The sequence below is a fragment of the Squalius cephalus genome (assembly GCF_949319135.1).
Source record: "Squalius cephalus genome assembly, chromosome: 15".
Taxonomy (NCBI): domain Eukaryota; kingdom Metazoa; phylum Chordata; class Actinopteri; order Cypriniformes; family Leuciscidae; genus Squalius; species Squalius cephalus.
The window spans coordinates 7,017,064-7,037,344 of NC_137136.1; the positions used below are offsets into that span (position 1 = coordinate 7,017,064).

The 20,281-nt window shown below is 39.1% G+C and overlaps 2 protein-coding genes and 1 long non-coding RNA gene across 8 annotated transcripts in view; 1 reads left to right on the plus strand and 2 right to left on the minus strand.

Moving 5' to 3' along the window:
- Positions 1 to 3,590, plus strand: part of zfpm2a (zinc finger protein, FOG family member 2a) — a 212,887-nt gene extending 209,297 nt beyond the window's left edge. For all 6 annotated transcript variants that reach the window (XM_079893740.1, XM_079893741.1, XM_079893743.1 and 3 more), the window contains one exon: positions 1 to 3,590. In XM_079893740.1, coding sequence (XP_079749866.1) covers positions 1 to 2,471 — 2,471 coding nt within the window. In that variant the 3' untranslated portion in view covers positions 2,472 to 3,590.
- The window catches only part of LOC307171843, a 77,499-nt gene that overhangs the window by 5,353 nt on the left and 51,865 nt on the right, over positions 1 to 20,281 (minus strand). The window lies entirely within an intron of this gene.
- The window catches only part of LOC307171842 (uncharacterized protein), a 27,432-nt gene continuing 10,734 nt past the window's right edge, over positions 3,584 to 20,281 (minus strand). The window contains exons 8-11 of the mRNA XM_079893751.1: positions 9,484 to 9,622; positions 5,282 to 5,364; positions 4,236 to 4,332; positions 3,584 to 4,128 (exon numbers count right to left, since the gene is read on the minus strand). Of these exons, the coding sequence (XP_079749877.1) occupies positions 3,961 to 4,128; positions 4,236 to 4,332; positions 5,282 to 5,364; positions 9,484 to 9,622 (487 nt within the window). The 3' untranslated portion in view covers positions 3,584 to 3,960. The remainder of the gene's footprint in view (positions 4,129 to 4,235; positions 4,333 to 5,281; positions 5,365 to 9,483; positions 9,623 to 20,281) is intronic.

Below are 20,281 nucleotides of genomic sequence, written 5' to 3' on the forward strand. Positions count from 1 at the left end.
GTGTCAAAATGGAGGAGTCTCTTCCCCCTGGCACCAGCTTGAAATGCACAATCTGCAACTTCACAGCAGATTCACTCCTTACATTCCAGCACCACATTCTTTCACACCTGTCACAGGCAGCCTTCAGATGCAATCACTGCCACATCAGCTTCCAGAACCATAGGGAACTGCTGCAACATCAAGACTTACATGGACACTCTGGGAAGATTCACAGGGAGAGTGACAGTGAAAACTCCCCACGAGGAGGAGAGGAAAGTCTGCAGGCGGCAAGAGCAGAAGTGTCAGGCAGGAAGGATGTAGTCATGCAAAGTCCCAAAAGCACACCCAACAAGGCCAACAGTCCTGATGGAGAACTTGAAAGGCCTGAGAAAAAACCTACCCTCGGATTGCAGAAGGGGGAAAGTCACCCAGGCAGCAAGGCTAGTTTCTCTTACACCAGAATCAAATCGGAACCCTCTAGTCCACGGCTAGCCTCCTCTCCTGTCCAGCACAACATGGGCCCAACCTTCCCCATGGGTCCGTTTTTGTCGCAGTTTGCATTCTCCCAGGACATTTCTGTGGTACCACAAGCATCTGAGATTCTAGCAAAAATGTCAGAGCTTGTGCATCGCAGGCTACGCCATGGAGGGAACAGCTACCCTCCTGTCATCTACAGTCCTCTGATGCCCAAAGGAGCGACCTGCTTTGAATGCAACATCACCTTCAATAATCTAGATAATTACTTAGTTCATAAGAAGCACTACTGCAACAGTCGCTGGCAGCACATGGCAAAGTCCCCAGATTTCTCTAGTGTTCCGGACAAGGTTTCCGATGCCATAAGTCCAAACAGTGGCCACACTTCAGTCGGTATGCTCCCCGGATGCCTTCCATCAGAGACCGACAGTCATCTCGTGACAACAGCTTGCTTGAATTCGTCTGTTTTGGATATTATGAATGCTAGTGGGAAAGTGCCTGAAAAAGACCTCACTGGGCAAGTAAAGAAGGTTACTACACCAACAGGAGTTGAGGAAAGGCTTGGTGGAAAACAGCCTGAGGTGAAGAGTCCCAGCACATCTTTGGTGGAAAGTGACAATGACCCAAACAAGACCACCTGTGAAGCATGCAACATCACCTTCAGCCGGCATGAAACATTCATGGTTCACAAGCAGTACTATTGCGCCACTCGCCACGACCCACCCATGAAACGCATGTCCGCGAAGGTGCCTGCCATGCAGCGGACCATGAGAACGCGCAAGCGGAGGAAGATGTATGAGATGTGTCTACCTGACCAAGAGCAACGGCAGCCCATGGGGCAGCCGGGATTCATGGGTTTGCCTAATCTAGGAAATCCCTGTACATCCCAAGAGACGGTAGAAAGTCTGGCCGACCGCTTCCATCCACGGTGTGACATTTTTCCAGGCCTTGTCCCGAAACACTTAGATGCTTCTCTAACCGTCTCCAAGCCCATCCTTGCCCCCAAAGGTAACACTATTGCAGACCCACAGGAACTAGATGCTCCAATAGATCTCAGCAAAAAGTGCTCACCTCTTCCTGACAAGTCGTGTAACTCCCCTAAAAGACTGCTGGACTATCACGAATGTACCGTCTGCAAGATAAGTTTTAACAAAGTGGAGAATTACCTAGCACATAAACAGAACTTTTGCCCTGTCACAGCTGCTCAGCATGGTGAGATCTGCAATCTGGAGCAGGCGATGTTCCAGGGCATTAAGAGCGAAGGCAATAACTCAGATGACATCTATGACAAGAGTTCTGTGAAATGCGAGAAAAACGGTGGCAACAAGTTAATGGTGCAAAACGGAGGCATGTTCCAACCACACCTCGGGCCGGCACCGGACCTGAAAGCTTTCGGTGATGCACAGCTCATGGCCTCGAAAGATGAGAACAAGAACATGTTTTTGCCTCACTGTCTCTATCCTGGAGCAATAAAGAAGGTGAAAGGTACAGAGCAAATTTCGCCATATTTCGGGATAAAGAGCGGCGACTACATGGCAGGGAGTCTCGCGATGCAGGGTGAGGCAACCGAACAGGAGCAAAGCAGCAATGGCGCAGGAGAGACGGGCACAGAACCACCTGCGGCCAATGGCTGTGCCCATCCCAGCAAGGAGCCACTGCCCCTGCTGCCCAAAAACAGGGGCATGGTGATTGTCAATGGTGGTCATAAAGAGGATCGCCAGACACCAGCAACTCCCCAGCAAGAGAATCAGCCTCACAACGCCTCATCACCAGAGGAACAAACATCTCCCACGTGGGGAGCCGAGAACCCTCCCGACCCAAACGAGAATGTATCACCCACTTCTAAATCACCCATGGAAGAATCCGCACCTGCCGGAAAAGGCATAAATGGTTCAGCGCCGCCAGCAGGCAGTGGGAAGTACTGCCGCCTCTGCGACATCCAGTTCAATAACTTGTCAAACTTTATCACTCACAAGAAGTTTTACTGCTCGTCACATGCCGCTGAGCATGTGAAATGAAATTATGCTCTTCTTCCCTTGTTCTCCCCTCTTATTTTGGGTACACGGTCGTGTCTGAATTAGTGCATCATGCAGTTTTATATACTGCTTGTGGACAATCAAGAGAAGCTTCTTTTTTCGTTATTTGAAGACTTAATGCAAAATGATGAAAAAAAAATCCAAGTGTAATATTGGTGCCACTTTCACATTTTATTTATTTTACAATCAGTATTAATAGGAGTAGTGCTCTTAATTTAAATTCAAAGAAAGTTTATATCAGAGTTGTTTGTAATGTTAATGTATAGTCATTCTTGTGTAGCAGACATATTGTTTACAATGTATGTTAGGTTCAAGGAGACAATAGGCACGGGATACAAAACTGAAATGCGTTTTAGACCCAACAATAGCTACTGGAGCACTTGTGTATTCTTATTTGCTGGTACAGTCTTTTGTATATGTCAAAATGTCACTTGCAGTATGATTCTCTTGACTACAGCCTTAAAACTGTTTGGAGGGTTAACCAGGCAAAACGCTGCAGCTCATGTTTTGGCATATACTGTACACATGGCTTTGCATATACATGTTGCTGTTTGTCTGTGTCTTTTCTTCGACTCAGAAGTGGATGTTTAAATGAGGAGGGCAGCATTCTTGTATAGTACTTGTATTTCTGTTTGCTGAAACACCTTGTTCTCCCTTTTTAAAAATGTGCTCTCGGCGCAATACTTTGTAAAAAAAAAAACAAGAAAAAAAGGAGGGCGGGAACATTACAGAAAGCAGTATTATAAAGGGAGAAAAGCAGCTATTCCTTACTCCTGGAAAAAAAAATGAAATTGTACAAAAATCAGGTTTATCAATGGTGATTATTGATGGGTGGGACGAGACAAGGGAATACTGTAAAAATGATCATTCCAATGTCCTTATGTAAGAAAAATATTTCTTAAAAATGTTGTTGCTATGCATGTATATGGATGGAATAAAATTCCAGATCTGTTGGAAATTTTTATTTTGATGTGGTGTCAATTAAACTTCAATCCTCAGGATAAACACACCATTTTATTGTCTTCTTTCAGGATGTCTAAAAGAAACGGGGGATCGTGAGTCGTGTAACTTCACCATGGTGTTTCTCATAAATTAATTGAATCTGGGGTAAAACTTTGTTGCTAAAAACAGTCCTTAGGTTTAAGCCAAATTGAATTTCCAATATCTTTTAAGGTGAAATATGACATTCTCTACAGGTTTCGTTAAATTCAACTTTAATTCAACTGCATTCATAATAAAAAGGTATTTTGACAACAAAAAAAAGTACATAGGCAGTTTGTCTTCAACAGTTAAAAAAAAAAAAGACAATCCCTCAGCAAACAAACTACACAGATTTCGGTTTCCTTTGTAAGCAGAAATATGATGCTGTTATTTGGCTTCTTGCATCATAGAAGAGAGTGCACAGCTGCAGGGATGTAACTGTTAGTTATTGAACTGTTGTTATTAGAGAGGCGGCATTTTCCGAAGCATCTCACTGCCTCTGTTGGTTGGACTGTCTTTGTGACACAAGCTTATGCAAATGTTTGATAACCGAGGATGGATTTTTGTAGATCATATGACGATCCGCCCCACGAATTTGAATGTGATTGGCACTGGGATAAGAGCGCTCCAAAAACTCGCTCTGAAGTTCAGCAACCACCTGACGTGGAGAGATGACAGTTAATGAGATGTTCAGCAAAGGATTTGCCTCTGATTAAAACTAACTAAAGTTCAGAAGTGAAGGTAGAAAGTGGGACTGACACTCACTTGGTTGAGATCTGAAGGAAGTTGATCATCAAACGATTCCCCAGTGATCACATGCACAGATGTCTTGCTAGAGAGAGGCTTATATCTGGAGATCTCCCTAAAAAGTCAAGGACATGCAAACACAGTGTAAATTATGCCACTGCACGCCTAGACTAGAAATCACTTTTAAGATGGTTCTTTTTTTCCCGTTATATCTATACTGAATGTTTACATTTGACTTAAGTTATTGCTAATAATAACAATGCACATTATGAATTTGTTGATCTTGTTTATAATAATTCTTAATGAACAATGATAAATTGTTTCATATACCCCTTAAATCAGAAATGGTGATCAATTCGCATTTTCTATACAGCATTTTCTATTGTGAAACAATGTAACAGTCCCCTCCCACAACTGGTGCCGGAATCTGTCCTATTAGCTTAGCTCCTCCCCTGAGTGAGCTGTACACAGTCCGTCATGTTTATCTCATCGCCAGAGCAGCTGGTGGAAACACAAGAATGTCTCAGCTACGTATTAGACAATGTAAATGTTCTGTTGTTGGCTGTATCTATAAACACAGAATGCTTTTTTCCATTTCATAGTGCTACTTTTCCATTGCTTTTCTACAGGCTAGACAGACGTGTTTGACCGCTACGCACACGTCTCGCATCTTCTACAGTTTCTCGGTCAGGGAACAGTGTTCTATAAATGCAAGTTAACGCAACTCAAGTTAAAAGAAGTTTAACCTTTAAAATCATGTCTTGACACATTGCATTTTCCACTGCCCCCTACTGTTTTTCCTGTTTTGTTGTTGTCTGAGTATCCGAGGCACGAGCTGTAAAGGCACAGCCCTCTTCTGGAAAGGGGGACTGGAAGCAGCAGCTCATTTGCATTTGCATCACTTGAGAAAACGTGTTTGCTTCGACACAAAAATTATAGCATATTTTGGCATGCTATAATAAATGATCTGAGAGGTGAAACTTCTCAGACACATTGTGGGGACACCCAAGACTTATATTACATCTTGTAAAAAGGGGCATAATAGGTTCCCTTTAAAGTCTTACCGGACTTGAGATGCGCTCTCATTGAGAAAGAAATGCTCATCTACTGCAGCGCTCTGGTGGGCAGGGTTACACAGGAGATATTTCTGACAGGAGAAAAATAAAACGTTTTTTTCAAACATTCTCTATGCAAAACACACAAGTCAGCCAAAATAAACATTCAAATCTCACTTAATAGCTAAGACAAATGCATTTACGTAGACACATATTATGCCAGGAATGTTTGAGATGGTTCGAGTTGTTCAAATATTTCATTGTTACTCTTTGATCATTATAATAGGCACGCAGATGTAAAACTCTCTTGGTGACCTCGGACAGACGCACTTGAAAGCGTCAAGTCAACACTTGAGTCAATAGCACGAGGGGAGCAGACCCTCTCATGAAGAACAATCCTCCATTCTGAGAGGCAGAGCAGTCAAATTAAATGTCGACAAGCATTTCAAGGGCCACAATTCTTCTATGTTAAACATGAAAGCACCATGTAACTACTAATTGCTATTTGATTGTCTGTGTTCTTGTGTAAAGAAGTCTTATGTGAATACAGTGTAAGCATTGACAAAACCTTTTCCTTTATTTCTCTAAATAAAGTGATTTGCAGTTGTCACATCCGTTGACAAGTCACTATGGGCAACAGCAAGACTTGATACTGGCCTGGCATGAAATATTTTTAACACATGGACCTGAAGTTGACATTACCTGCGGTGTGACATATTATACTGCATTTTGCCATTTTTTATAATTATTATGCATGCAATTTTATTAGTTAAGAGAATTTGTCACACCGTAGCATCATTTAAATTGATATAGTAAAAGAGAAAAGAGGTGTTTAAAAGAGATTTAAAACAAAATGGGGAGGAAAGTTTTTGAAAGAAAATGAAAAAAAAAGTAATATTAAATTGACCAGTGTTAGTAAAGACATTAATAATTTTGCAAAAGATTTCAATTTCAAATAAATGCTGTTCTTTTAAACAGAGCAGCAAATCAAAATGATTCCTGAAGGATAAACTTGTGACTGACGTCATCACAGGAATAGATCACAGGATTTTAGAATATTTTTTTTTTGAATAAATAAAATAAATAAAAAATAAGAAAACAGTTTTAAAAATATTTCACAATATTAGTGTTTCTGAGCATAAGAGACTTCTTCCCAACTGTTGAACAGTAGTGTATAATTTATGGCTGGACTCATGCACATATACATTTCTTTCAATAAATACAGACCATGAATTAAACATGTATTAATAAGATTATTATAAAGATATTAAATAAAGCGCAGTTATTTTTGAGCTTTCAGAAATTTACGACAGTCAGAAACTGTTGAAAACTAATATAGAAATAGTGGCATGTGCTGTGAAATAAATCCTAACTTGCACACAATTCCTGTGACCGCTCGTATAAAACAGCAGGTTTTCGTAACAAACAAGTTGTAAAAAATAAATGTCATGGCAAATGTGCATTCAATTTATTATGTCATGAACTTTTACGACACTAAAGCACTTTATTCAGTGAACTGACTGAGGCAAATTCTCCACTGACATCCATGCAAATGGGTCTCCAAAACAGCAGCTGTTGACGTTTCTGAAGTTGGCGAATGTAGCAAATACGTAATTAAAGGGTTAGTTCACCCAAAAATTTAAATTCTGTCAGTAATTACTCACCCTCATGTTGTTCCAACCCCGTAAGACTTTCGTTCATCTTCGGAACACATATTTTTGATTAAATCTGAGAGCTGTCTCACTCCTCCATAGGCTGCTATGTAATTTAAACTTGCCGGCCCAGAAAGTTAGTAAAGCCAATGTTTAAAATAGTCCAAGTGACTACAGTGGCTCAACCATAAGTTTATCAAGCGACGAGAATACTTTTTGTGCGCAAAAAAACCCCAAAAATAATAACTTTATTCAACTATTAATTTTCTTCTGTGTGGGCATCTGATGACAGCGCAGCGCTTCTAGGTTGTACGTCAGAACGTAGGCTCACTATTGGCCGACGCTGGTCATGTGTGTGATACTGGCCAATAGTGAGTCTACAGCTTTCAGATTTAATAAAAAATATCTTACTTTGTGTTCCGAAGATGAACAAAAGTTTTACGGGGTTGGAACAACATGAGGGTGAGTAATTACTGACAGAATTTTCATTTTTGGTTGAACTAACCCTTTAACATGCATCTGACCTGACGTACACTTTCATTTATAGCCTACTAACGTAAAAAAAAAAAACGTGACGTTGAACCATTATGCTTCAACCAGCCAACTGCATTTATGCCAACAACATAAGCAAAGTTGTTGTTGTCTCTAGCAAACATGCAGATATTTAAAGCTTGTTTATTTTGTTTTGTTTTGTTGAAATCTACCATTACAAAGAAACATATTGCTTTCGTTTTATGCTTCTAATCTTTCCTGGACAAATGAGACAGAGGTCTTAAAAACACTGTGTCTGTTTTTATGCAGATAGAGAGGAAGGATGGGCATGTATGAAATAAAGGGGGGAAAAATGTACCTAGTCCTCACCACCGTCCTGTTGTGCATTAATTATTTCAACCTCCTTATAAAGGCAAAACATTCCTCTAAAATCACCTCTTCCGTTCCTCAGGTCAACCTTCGATTCATGTCGTAAATGGGAATCTGTAGCTTTTTGAGGGGAAGAGGGGCCATTCAAAATTCTAATAAATGTTTTGCATATTCGTGTCCGCATGTTAACGTGCATGAAATTGGGTGGAACTGGAGCGAAGAAAGCGGCGTCGTACCTTGACTGCACGCGGCTGTTTTGCCTCGTGACCTGAGAAACCCTGTCTGAAGGCGCTTCACAAAGAATCCGCGTCAGTCTGTCTGCAGACTCTCACATTCACACAGTCAGTCCGGGAAAGTTGTTCATCTTAGACAACTGATCATTAAACCGCTTCTCTTGTTCTCCAGAAATCCTGCCCTGTGTGTCAACTAGCGCATAGATACGACTGTAATTTAAGCAACAGCACCACCAAGTGGCCATGTCAGCCCCGTCAGTGAGAATCAAATACATTCATTATCAACAGCAACAAAAAGTTTGTTGAAAAATTAAGTTGTAATTTCTTTTTATAGCTTCAACAAGTTAAACCAACAATTCGAAAAACATGAATTCAATCAATTAATTATGCTAATATTTTGACCACTAATACGTATATTTTTAAAGGTTTAACAAGTAAAACCAAAAGTAGTTATTTAAGAAATTAGAAGAAAATAATTAAATTAATTATTTTAATCTTTTGACATTTAATATGTATTTGTATTTTAAGTTGTAATTTCTTTTCATTGTTATTTTGTCTAAATTGTATTGTTCTAAGAAAAAAACATGAAATTAATCATAATTAATGTATTGACATCATATTTTAATTTATTTTTTAAAGGTTTAACAAGTAAAACCAAAAGTAGTTATTTCAGAACTTTTGGGGGGAGGAAATCCATAAATTTGCTTGTTGACTTTAGCTCTTTATTCATTTATTACTTGGATTATTATTCATGTATTGTTTTATGTATGTAAAGGCGCTTTATAAAATACAGTTTATTATTATTGTTATTAGTATTTTTATTTTAAGTTGAAATTTCTTTTTATGGGTTTAACAATTAAACAAAAAGTATAGTTATTTCAGAACTTTTAAAACAAAATCATGAAATTAATCAATTATTTGAATCTATTGGCAGCTATTGTGCATTTGGTAACACTTTATTTTACAGTGTCCTTGTTACATATGTACTTACCATAGTAATAACATTAAATTATGCATAATTACATGCAACTAACCCTCAACCAAATCCTAATCCTACCCAACCCTATAGTAAGTACATGTTGTTAATTAATATTACTCAGTACTTAAATGTAAAATTACAATGTAACAATGACACCTTAAAATAAAGTGTAATCGTGTATTTTTTAACTTGTAATTTCACTTCATATGTGTAACAAGTAAAAGCAAAAGTAGTAATTTCAGGAAAAAAAAGAAAAAAAGTCAATGAATCTACAGACAGCTTACAGGCTAGTTCATTTCTTTTAATAGGTTTAACTATTATAGTACTCTTTGGAGCTTGTTCAAATGCCATTTAAGTTATTTGGTTGGGAATCGGTGGCAGTGGCATCATAACCTTTAGTAGTTTGTTTACTCACTGGTCTGCTTAAGAGACACGATTAGCCATCAAACTGAATGATCCAGGCTCAGACGGACTCTGTGGACTGACCTGTAGCTGAAGGATTTCCTCTGAGACACCTTCTCCCTGAATGAGCGGCTTCAACATGCCCAGAATTATGAGCAGACGACTCAAACCTGCGGCTGCGGAGAACTGCATCATCTGCAGGGATGGGACGAGGTGAGAGTACCTGTCAACATACACAAACATAAGATCTGATGACCTTCAGAGCTTTGACCCATCCCAAAAAGACCAAATATTGAAATAAAGCAACAAAAATTGTTTGTTTACTTCTGGGTCACAGTGGGGATGATAAAGCGCAGAACATTAGACCCCGAGCCGCAGCAGTGGCGTTCAATAAATGAACTGCATTAATTGAGCGGTCATTACCAGCGCATGAAGAACTAAATGACTCCTCGCTGTGCAGTCGAATGCTTCACAATGACAGCTCATTTATGAAGAATGAATCAATGACACAGAAACACTGATCAACACTCTCGTGAAGAATACTTAGACACATGACAGAACACTTCTGTTGATGCTCTGGAAGTTGCTAGAGTATTTCTGGATGGTTTGCTAGGGAGCTGCTATAGTATTCTGGGTGGTTGCTGACCCGGCCAAGTCAAAATGAGTCTCTGTTCTGGTCTCTTGACATGGCTCAGGTTCCTCCTTATATGTCTATGAAATACTTTTGTATGTTTTATCGCCCGCCGCCAGGAGTAAATCTAGTTAGTCTGATTGCTTAGAAAAATAATAGAACGCTTTTCCTCAAGAAGACCCACATGATAGGTATCATTCCTGTTCAAGAGCAAGACTGTGACTAAAATATATCAAAATTCGACAAAAATAAAATCTAAAGTTTCAGGGAAAGTTTAGCGCGTCCATATGCTGTTTCATCGGATATCTTCTCAGTTGAAAAAATGAGCAAGGAACAGTGCAAGTAGAGCTTCCAATTGTAGCCTGTTTAGCACATTGTTGGCATGATTAGCATGTTGCTATCATAAATTAGCACGTTGCTAGATGAATTAGCATGTTGCTAGCATGACCAACATTTGCTATTTGCTGTAGCCTCTGTTAGTGATAGATTCTGTACGTAGTTGATGAAGCTAAAAATACTATATTAGAGTTATTATTTTGACCGCCTCAATGGAAGTGTATGGGACTTTTCGTAGTTTTGGTCGTTTAGTAAAAATCGTTAGTGTAAAAATATAATATATAAAATAAAATAAAATGTAAAATTTACTAAAGTTTTGGGAAAAGTTTTGTGCGTGTCCATATGCGTTTTTATCAGATATCATCTCATTTAAACAACGAGCAAGGAACAAAGTGCAAGTGGTCCTTCCAATTCACAAAAACTGACTTTCATGAGTCATTTATTTTCAACGAGTCACAAATGATTCACAAAACAGCCTCAAAATCGCTCCTGAGTTTTTTGTATTTTATGACACCCTTATTAAACCTCTTCAAATAACAGGCATTGTCGTCGTTAAACAAAATAAAAAACAATATATAAAAGCAAATTCTAACAAATTAAATTAAACTTAATCAATATACATACTGTAGCTTAAGTCATTGCTTTAAGGATTGAAATAAAAAATTTAAATAATTTTTAAATGCCGCAAAACGTGGGAGCAAAAAGGCATTTGTGTAGATAAAACTTAGGCAAAATATTATTACACAAAAATTCAACCTACTCGCTCCTGAGTTAGCAGTAAAGTCACTGAATCATTCAGAACTGATACTGAGTTCACAACTGACTCCCAGACTGAACCATTTGGTTATGTCTAAATTGTACAATTATTTTTTTCTGTTTGTGCATGTTATACAACCAAAAGTCATCTGGCCCCTAAATGATTCTTTAGGAAACACTGCAGTATGATAATGCACCTCAGTTTAATACTTAGCGTTAGGGGTTTGTTCAAATAGTAGGCTAATAATGATGAGTTCAGACAAGTCACACTGAAATTATCCAGAAAAAAATAAATAAATACACATCCAACCGCTCGACCTTCCATCAAAAGTTTAGCATCGAAAGTTAAAGACTGAGAGTTTGAGCTCATCTTTTTAAATATTCTTTCCCATGTCATTTTACCCCTTTTTCTTCAAACCGTTCTTCCCTGACACTTTTCATCTGTCAGCATTTCCCCCAACACGGCCCGTATCGAGCCTGACAATTTGATTCGGAGTCAAATCAGTCCGTTCGCTCTGACATTTTATTTTCACCTGTCCTATTCTCTCCATTTCGTCATTCTATCAATTCCTCCGGTGCTAATTCTGCCCGGTAGGTCTGGATTATGCGCAGGAAGGCATGCGTGTCAAAGGGAAATTTTGCGAGGGTAAAGACAGCCAGATAGGAGGATGAATTAAACAGATAACGGGAGGCAGACGGAGTGAGGAAGTCGTGTCAAGCAAAACGCCTCACCAATGTTGGTCATTTTCTCTCTCTCTCTCTTCTTCCCCCCTCCTTAAGCATGACAGAAAACTATCTAAATGAATAAAAAAAGTGATGAAATGACTTTGGTGCCGTGGACTTTCTGCTCTTTGACTTCCCATCTGGATTAGTGCAGGCTGAATGGAGTCTGTTTCTTTTGTGAGAACCAACACATGAGTCTGTATGAATGTTTCTCTCTCTTTGACACACACACACACACAGTGTGCTTGATAAGAGCCATCTGAATTTGCATGGCAAATTATGTCCTGTACGACCACTTGAGCTGCCCAGATGGACGGCTCAACACCAAGGGGAGAAGGTTGTGACAAATACATTTCAACTGATTATTTACCTTTGCTTGATTCAAACCGATATGACAGGATGGACTGCCGGCCTAATACAAAATATTTCCTTCTGTTCATATATTGAATTTCACAGTTTGATTGGTCTGAAATAGACATTTTTACATTGCAAAAGCAGTGAAATTTAACAACCTATCATATCATATCTATGATATGAATGTTAAAATTAAAATGTGTTATTCTGAATCACTACCATCACCAAATAAATTTGCAAAGGCAATCCTGAACATTTGATATTGGTTTGACAAATGGATTTAACAAAATAAAAAAATGAACAGGGAGTTGGGGAGTTTAAATATAAACCTAGGTTGGAAGAGAATATGGTGCAATCTAAGTATGACTTCTAAGAACCTAGCTCACCAACTAATTCACTTCAAAACCATACATAGAGCCTCCATCACACCTTATAAGAGATTCCAGATGAAATTACAACCTACTCACAACTGTCATATATGTAACACTGCTTCACCTGGAACGTTTTTACACATGTTTTGGGAGTGTCCAGTTATCTCTAAGTTCTGGTTGCATGTAAATTCAGTTTTAGCGGATATACTTGACATGTTCCCAATCCTGGTTTCTGTCTCCTTAATGATAATTCTGATATAAATCTAAAGCAAATTCAGTTAAAAATGGTATTTGCAGGGTTTACTTCTGCAAAGAAAACAATTTTGAAAAACTGGTTCTTTCAGGATATGTGTATGAAATCATTCTGGATCCATAGCCTTGTCAACATTGTCAACCTTGAACATACAACTGCGCGACCAGTCACTGTACAAGCTTGGAACTCTTTCTCATCTAAGAAAATCTCTTGGACCAGGGACAACAGCTAGGCAATCATTGCTGTGAAATACCTGCCGAACATGTTTCTGTTGGTTTATGTATTATCTTACCATTGTGACTTTTTTTTTTTCCTATCCTTGTTTCATATAGTCACATGATTTTGGATATGTCTGTAACCCTTTAATACTATTGTTATCATCATCAATAAAAATTATTCAAAATTATTTGTCCTAAAAACATGTACTGATTTTAACTAGAATTTTACTTTTAATTCCTGCATGAAATATTTTGATTCTCCTTGATAACATTATAGCTGTTTGGTTGAAATAATGTTTCCTTTGACATTTTTTTTATTATTATAATATATATATATATATATATATATATATATATATATATATATATATATATATATATATAAAGCTTTTCAGAGAAAATACACAAAACATCTGGATAACAACTACAGTTGAGCCTTAATGCCAGCTAATGCGTGTATAAAGCCATATATAGTGGTGAGGTCATTCTGAGTGCGGTCAGTAGGGGGCAGTCGTGTCTCACTGTGATAGACTGAGTGAACAAGAACAGCTGTAAACACACCACTATAAAGTGTCCTTACTTCATTACTGATGACTGACAGCATTTGCTCCAGCACAAGAAACTCTAATTACTGTTAATTGTCATTTTTGGAGCCAGACCCTTGAAATTCCAGATGATCTCTCTCCTACTACAGAAGGGCTTGTTACAGACAAGGCCAGCAATTTTCCCAATATGACTTTTATACACATAAGACGACTTGATTGACTGCCTTTAATTTTTCCATTGACTTTTGTCTTTTAGAGGTGTCTGTGAGGAAGGCGTCTGACTGTGAAGTCTTCATCAATCATCTTGCACCTCAGACCTGTCACGGCCTGCTCAGCTTTGCAGGGTCTCGTACCGCTGCCCTTCTGAAAGTGCGTTCACACCAACAATGGTTTAATCACTGGATGATGGCAAGCTGTTGTGCTGGTGGTTGCAAGTAGGCATTCCCACAAGATTACACTGTCCAACACAACCAGGAGATGAATAACATGAGATCCACAGTCTTCATTTCCTTTAGTATCTGTGAATGTTTTCCAGTCACTTTGTTTCTGCAAATGAGTGAACGCCCCTTGATTCACTCAGTCCACTGTTTTAAAGTGATTAAACACAATAAGAGCTGTTTTTCCTGACAGGAAGCTCCCAGTACAGCCAATAAACAAGAGCTTTGAATATTGAAACATCCACAGATACAACTTTTCCAATGAAATGGTGCCATTGATCAGCCAGTCTTGTTTACTAGTCTTATAAGAACATATTCTACTATTCAAAGTAATTTAATTCAGTGTCTAGTGTCATGCTTGTGATGCTACGGTCATAAGTTAAAAAAATATATATGTATATATTACCAGAACCTTGCGTTTTTTGGAAAAAGTAAAAATGCAAAAAAAAAATTCTGGGTCAGGGGATAGAATATACAGTTTGTACAAAATAAAAATCATTATGTCTATAAGTCCCCATAAAACATGGAGACCCAATGTGTGTGTGTGGGTGTAGAAAAATTTACATTTTCTAGATTGTTCTACTGGAGCATCAGCCACAGAAATTTTGATGAGCTTTATTTTGCAGTTTGATAGATGGGATGCACAAAAAGAGAAGACTTTATCTTGGGGGAAATCCCTCTCTCTCTAGAGAGAGAGAGAGAGAGACTTTAAAAGTTGACAATTCTGACATGTTTACGTGTAAATGCCAGCGTGGGGTTTTCTGACAGCTGCTTCTGTTCCTTCAAAAGAAAAAACACAGTCTGTACTGTGTAAACCTCACAGGAACTTAATTCAGCTGTTTTTTGTCACGACAGCAAAAAAGAAAAAAAGAAAAAAAAAATCTAAAGAAAAAGACCATCTGTTCCCAATCAAACATATTCTGATATGACTAGCAAACCCAGCTAAAACCAGTGTTTTGCAATGGTAGCTGGTTTGTTGCTGGTTCAAGATGGTCTACTAGCTGGTAGCCCAGTTAGTTGACCACCTAAACTGTTGCCAAATTCATTTCAAACTGATTTTAGCTGGATTTTCCAGTATGGCTAGATTCAACTTGTGTCACCTCTGATGTGCCACCTCTGATGATTTACACAATCTGAGCATTTACACAAGTCCCTGACCACACATCTGAGTTCAGACCCGATGAGAGCGGGGACACTCTTGTTCTCCAGCGATGGGGAGTGACAAAACAATTTTTTTCAGATATAACATAACTCATTTCAGAGTGAGGCAGTGTTAATGAGACGCCCTTTTGATGTGGAAATCCTGCTGGCATGGGGAAGACGCTGATACCGTCTCCGCTGTCATCCTCAGGTGCAGCGGCTCTCCCTATTGGACACCGGCAGTTTATCTCTTAGTCGCCACACGAGGCTTCTTGAAAGGACGAAGACGGCAATTACGCAGACTTGTGACCCAATTAAAAAGATTCAAAAGAATACGGAGCCACTCCAGTCAGCAAAACAAAGAGTCTTTTTAGTTTGAGTTTACGCCTCATGTAATGGCCTCTCATCGCTCAAAGAATTAATGGCTGATTTGACACACCCTGGAGACACTTAGTAACATAAAACGAATCTGTAAGCAGGAAATGGAGCTAGAAATTAATGCTTGTCAAAAAGTCCTATTGGAAAATGTACAGAATTTGAATCATAATATGCAACCAATCATATCATTTGCTTTCCAATTGGAAGCAAATTATAATCCTCAAAGAATTCAATAAAATAATAATAAATAAAAAAACGCACATATAGTATCTCCACTGTAAAAAAAGTTTAGTTAACGTAAAAAGTTAAATGTGATAGGTTGCCTTATTTTTTAAGTTAAGGGTCCCATGACATGGATTATTTTATTATTTTATAATGTTTCCTGGGGTGCCCTTATAATGTTTAAAATCAAAAATTGTAATAATTTAGAAATAAAAGGCATATTTCCTAGCCTGATTTTAGCCTCTGATTTGAACACTCTGTTTGAAGGGGTGTGTCTGCTGTGAGACTTCAGTGTAAACGCCCACTGCTGTGATTGGCTGACATGCTTTCATGCATATGAAATAGCTAGCATTACATGTGGAACTCTCTCGAATACTTTTACTATTACAGCTATTATACGTTTTTACTATTACAGCTATCGAGATTAACGAATCGTGAGTATTTAGATCTATTCCCATCACATAAAAGGTTGCAGTGATGAGCATCGAGCAGATGACAGCCTGTTGATCATGTGAATGAAGATCTTATCATTGCAACGCAGTTTCTGTACTCTCATTAATGATTTCACCAATGCAAACATGAGGTAAGTACAGTAAGAGCTTTGTTGTGAAGCGTAACAGCGTCAGTGACAATGAGTATTGACAATGAGTTTTTGCAAGTGTCCAGATAAACTTGCGCTGTGTGATTGACAGCTTGGGCGATTGGAAAGGGATTGTTCTTTGAGCGCTTTCTGTATATATTTTAATCACAGTTTAAATAAGATTATTTTCATCCTACCAAGAGTTGATATTTTAGTCACTGGCTTGATTTACTGATGCATAAACAATATTAAACGATTTTGAGAGAAAGATTATCTGTCTGAACATGAACAATTACAAATCAGAAATTCACATTACCCACTTCTACAGAGGCTCGGATGAAGGAACTAAAAAAATACTTTTGTGTTCATTTGTACATCCAAACACTGAGCAACTGCCATGCTTCGCTCGTTTGCAAGCCATGATGTCTCTCGAGGAAAAACCAATATCGCGCTTGCGCAGCTCATTTTCTCATGGGCGGGCCAAATTCTCTTTGCGGGCAAAGAAGAGAAAGGGGAGGTAACCTTTCCCCTTATGACGATATAAAGGGAAGATTCTAGATTCACCCGTCTGAGCTTTCATTTTCTCAAAAATACCCAGGGCTTGGTTTACACCTATCGAAATGTCTAGCCACTGGGGGACTATAGGCAGGCTAGGGGAATATTAATGTTAAAAAACCTCATAAAGTGAAATTTTCATGTCATGGGACCCTAAGTTAACTCAACTAATTTGTTCCAATTAAAGTCAACTTAAATACTTTTGTTCATCAAATGAGTAACAGGTAGTCTTTTGAAGTTAAAATGTCTTGTCAAGGGCAACTAAAAAAAACAAGTTGAGCCAACCTGAAAAAATAAGGCAACCTGTCACGCTCAACTTTTTAAGTTAACTCAACTAATTCATTCCAGTTAGTCAATTTAAAAACTTGTGTTAACAGGTAGTGTTTTGAACTTAAAAAATCTTGTCAAGGCAACTACAGAATGTTTAGCATTTAGCAATGGAAGCAGCAACAATTCTTGTTTATCAAAGATACTTGAAATGAACATTATGTGTAGGGATGTCCCGATCCGATCACATGATCGGAAATCGGGCCCGATCACGTGTTTTCAGACTCGATCGGAATCGGACGTTACCTCCCGATCAGGACTCGGATATATATATTCTCATTATTTTTTAACACATCAATATTTATGCGGTGGCACAGAGTTACGCCGGTTTCACACTGCACGCGTTAGTAAGCAGCGCAGGAGCAGTGCGTATGGTGAGCAGGAGCAGGACACGTGCGTTTTGCTTTCACACTGGCAGCGTTTGTCACGCGCGGCTGAACCGCGGGTTGTGTAGGCTACAGACAGAGTACTCCATAATGGATAAGTTGGCATAGCTTTTTTTTCGTTTTCAAATACATTTAAGAGAAAAGACTTGTCAAGAAGCTTATTTTATTAATAATTTCATTTATATAACTTTTGTTTCATCTTTGATTTTATTGTTATGGCAACAAGTTTGTTTTTGGACATTTGTTTTCTTTTTAAATTGCTGTTGGTCATTTGATTGACTGTTTAAAACACAATAGATATCATCAATGCACTTTTTGGATAAAACTGCGGTGTATTTTGGCCATGATCAATGTATTGTCACTTTAATTCAGCAAAAGCGGCGCAGCAAAAATAGACTCGGCGCCGAAACGATCGCGGCACTCCTGCTCTGCTCTGCTCCGCACTGCCACGCCGCCTCTGCGCGCGGTGTGAATGCTCTAAAGCCTTGTTTATACTCGACGCAGCCGCAAGAGCGCGAGTCACCGCAGACCGCGCGCGCACCTCTCCAGACGGACGAGGCGTTTATACTTGACGCGCTCGCCGTTGTACTATTCTTTGAAACGACAGGGGGCGACTATTGGGTAATTGTCCTCTAAACCATCAGGAGTCAGCGGTGAGAAGAAGAAAGCTATACACACGTGACAGTTTATTTTAGTACACCACCACCAATACCATACAAAAAGAATTGTGTAAAACCCAGTAAACCCTGAGATTATTACTCGTGACAATAAAAACAAATATATGGAAATGAGAATGTGTATACAATATAACTAAATTAACAATCTCTTACATATTTTCTAATTTCACTAAACATTTCATTAAGTTGTGTGAACATTTTTATTAAACATGGACCTTTATGTTCATTAAAAATACTTATTATGCTATTGTATGCTCATTTTTTAAATGTAAGGAACTTATTTAGATGTGCAAACTGGGTGCCCATGTGGTGAGAAGTTCGAGCTCGGCCAGATTCGGCTCGAAGTCGTTCATCTTCGGATGCGGCGCCGCGCGCGTTGTTACAAAAAGTGCCGTGCACACCGCCAGGCGAAATTGGGTCTTGCGAACCCAACGCGCGAGACCGCCCACTCCGCAATGACGTCATTTTTGCCGCGCGCGCCTCGCGATCTTGCGGCTGCGTCGAGTATAAACAAGGCTTTACGGTGCGTTTCCACTACAGCGGCAAAAGTCCGCTCAGTGCCGCTGGCAACGCTATAACGCCTCCGCTTTGGGGTGTGTCTGCTGCGAGTGTGTTTAATCTGAGTTTTTTTCAACACACGGACAGTATAATCACCAGAAATGCACGCGATTACATTTACAAATAGACAAGCTTTGTTTCCAAATGCATCAAGCAAAGATCCTTTCAATTTTATAAACTTTTATAAACCCAGCCAATATAATCACAATGAACACATCCAAAATAAAATCTTTAACATATATATAACAACTGCAAAGCGTCTAATTTGTAAACAAAATGATTTACGCACTAAATCCAGCATAAACTCCAGCACAATTTGCATATTTTTAAACTCTCAAAACAGACGTCACATTCCGAACCTCACAGCAATTGGCTGCCGACCGCGTTTTTCGCTTGATATTTGCATAAAGTCGAGAACTGCCCAACCTTTTGACGCTCTCGGTCGCTCTCAACGCTTTCTCCGGTCCGCTGTCAATCCCAAAATGCACTGCGCGAGCGTGAAGCTCGACTTCCATAGGAATGAATTGAAAACGCTCGCTCCGCTCCGCTCGCAACGCGCCAGTGGACACGCACCGTAACGGTGCGTTTCCACTACAGCGGCAAAAGTCCGCTCAGTGCCGCTGGCAACGCTATAACGCCTCCGCTTTGGGGTGTGTCATTGCGAGTGTGTTTAATCGAAGTTTTTTTCAACACACGGACAGTATAATCACCAGAAATGCACGCGATTACATTTACAAATAGACAAGCTTTGTTTCCAAATGCATCAAGCAAAGATCCTTTCAATTTTATAAACTTTTATAAACCCAGCCAATATAATCACAATGAACACATCCAAAATAAAATCTTTAACATATATATAACAACTGCAAAGCGTCTAATTTGTAAACAAAATGATTTACGCACTAAATCCAGCATAAACTCCAGCAAAATTTGCATATTTTTAAACTCTCAAAACAGATGTCACATCACGAACCTCACAGCAATTGGCTGCCGACCGCGTTTTTCGCTTGATATTTGCATAAAGTCAAAAACTGCCCAACCTTTTTGACGCTCTCGGTCGCTCTCAACGCTTTCTCCGGTCCGCTGGCAATCCCAAAATGCACTGCGCGAGCGTGAAGCTCAACTTCCATAGGAATGAATTGAAAACGCTCGCTCCGCTCCGCTCGCAACGCGCCAGTGGAAACGCACCGTAAAGCCTGGTTTAATCTGACATGGGCGGCGAAAAAAATACGCGCTGCACGCTCTGCTAACAGTGCAGTGTGAAACCGGTGTAAGAGTTAGGAGTGTAGTTCCTAAAAGCACATTACTGGCTTTGCAAACACTGTAGCACTTTTATTTTTTATTTGTTTACATGCCTGCCGGGTATTTTAAGTTGAGGTGCTATTTGTTTATATATTAGACTTTTTTTATATTTACTGTTGCACTAAAGTCCAAA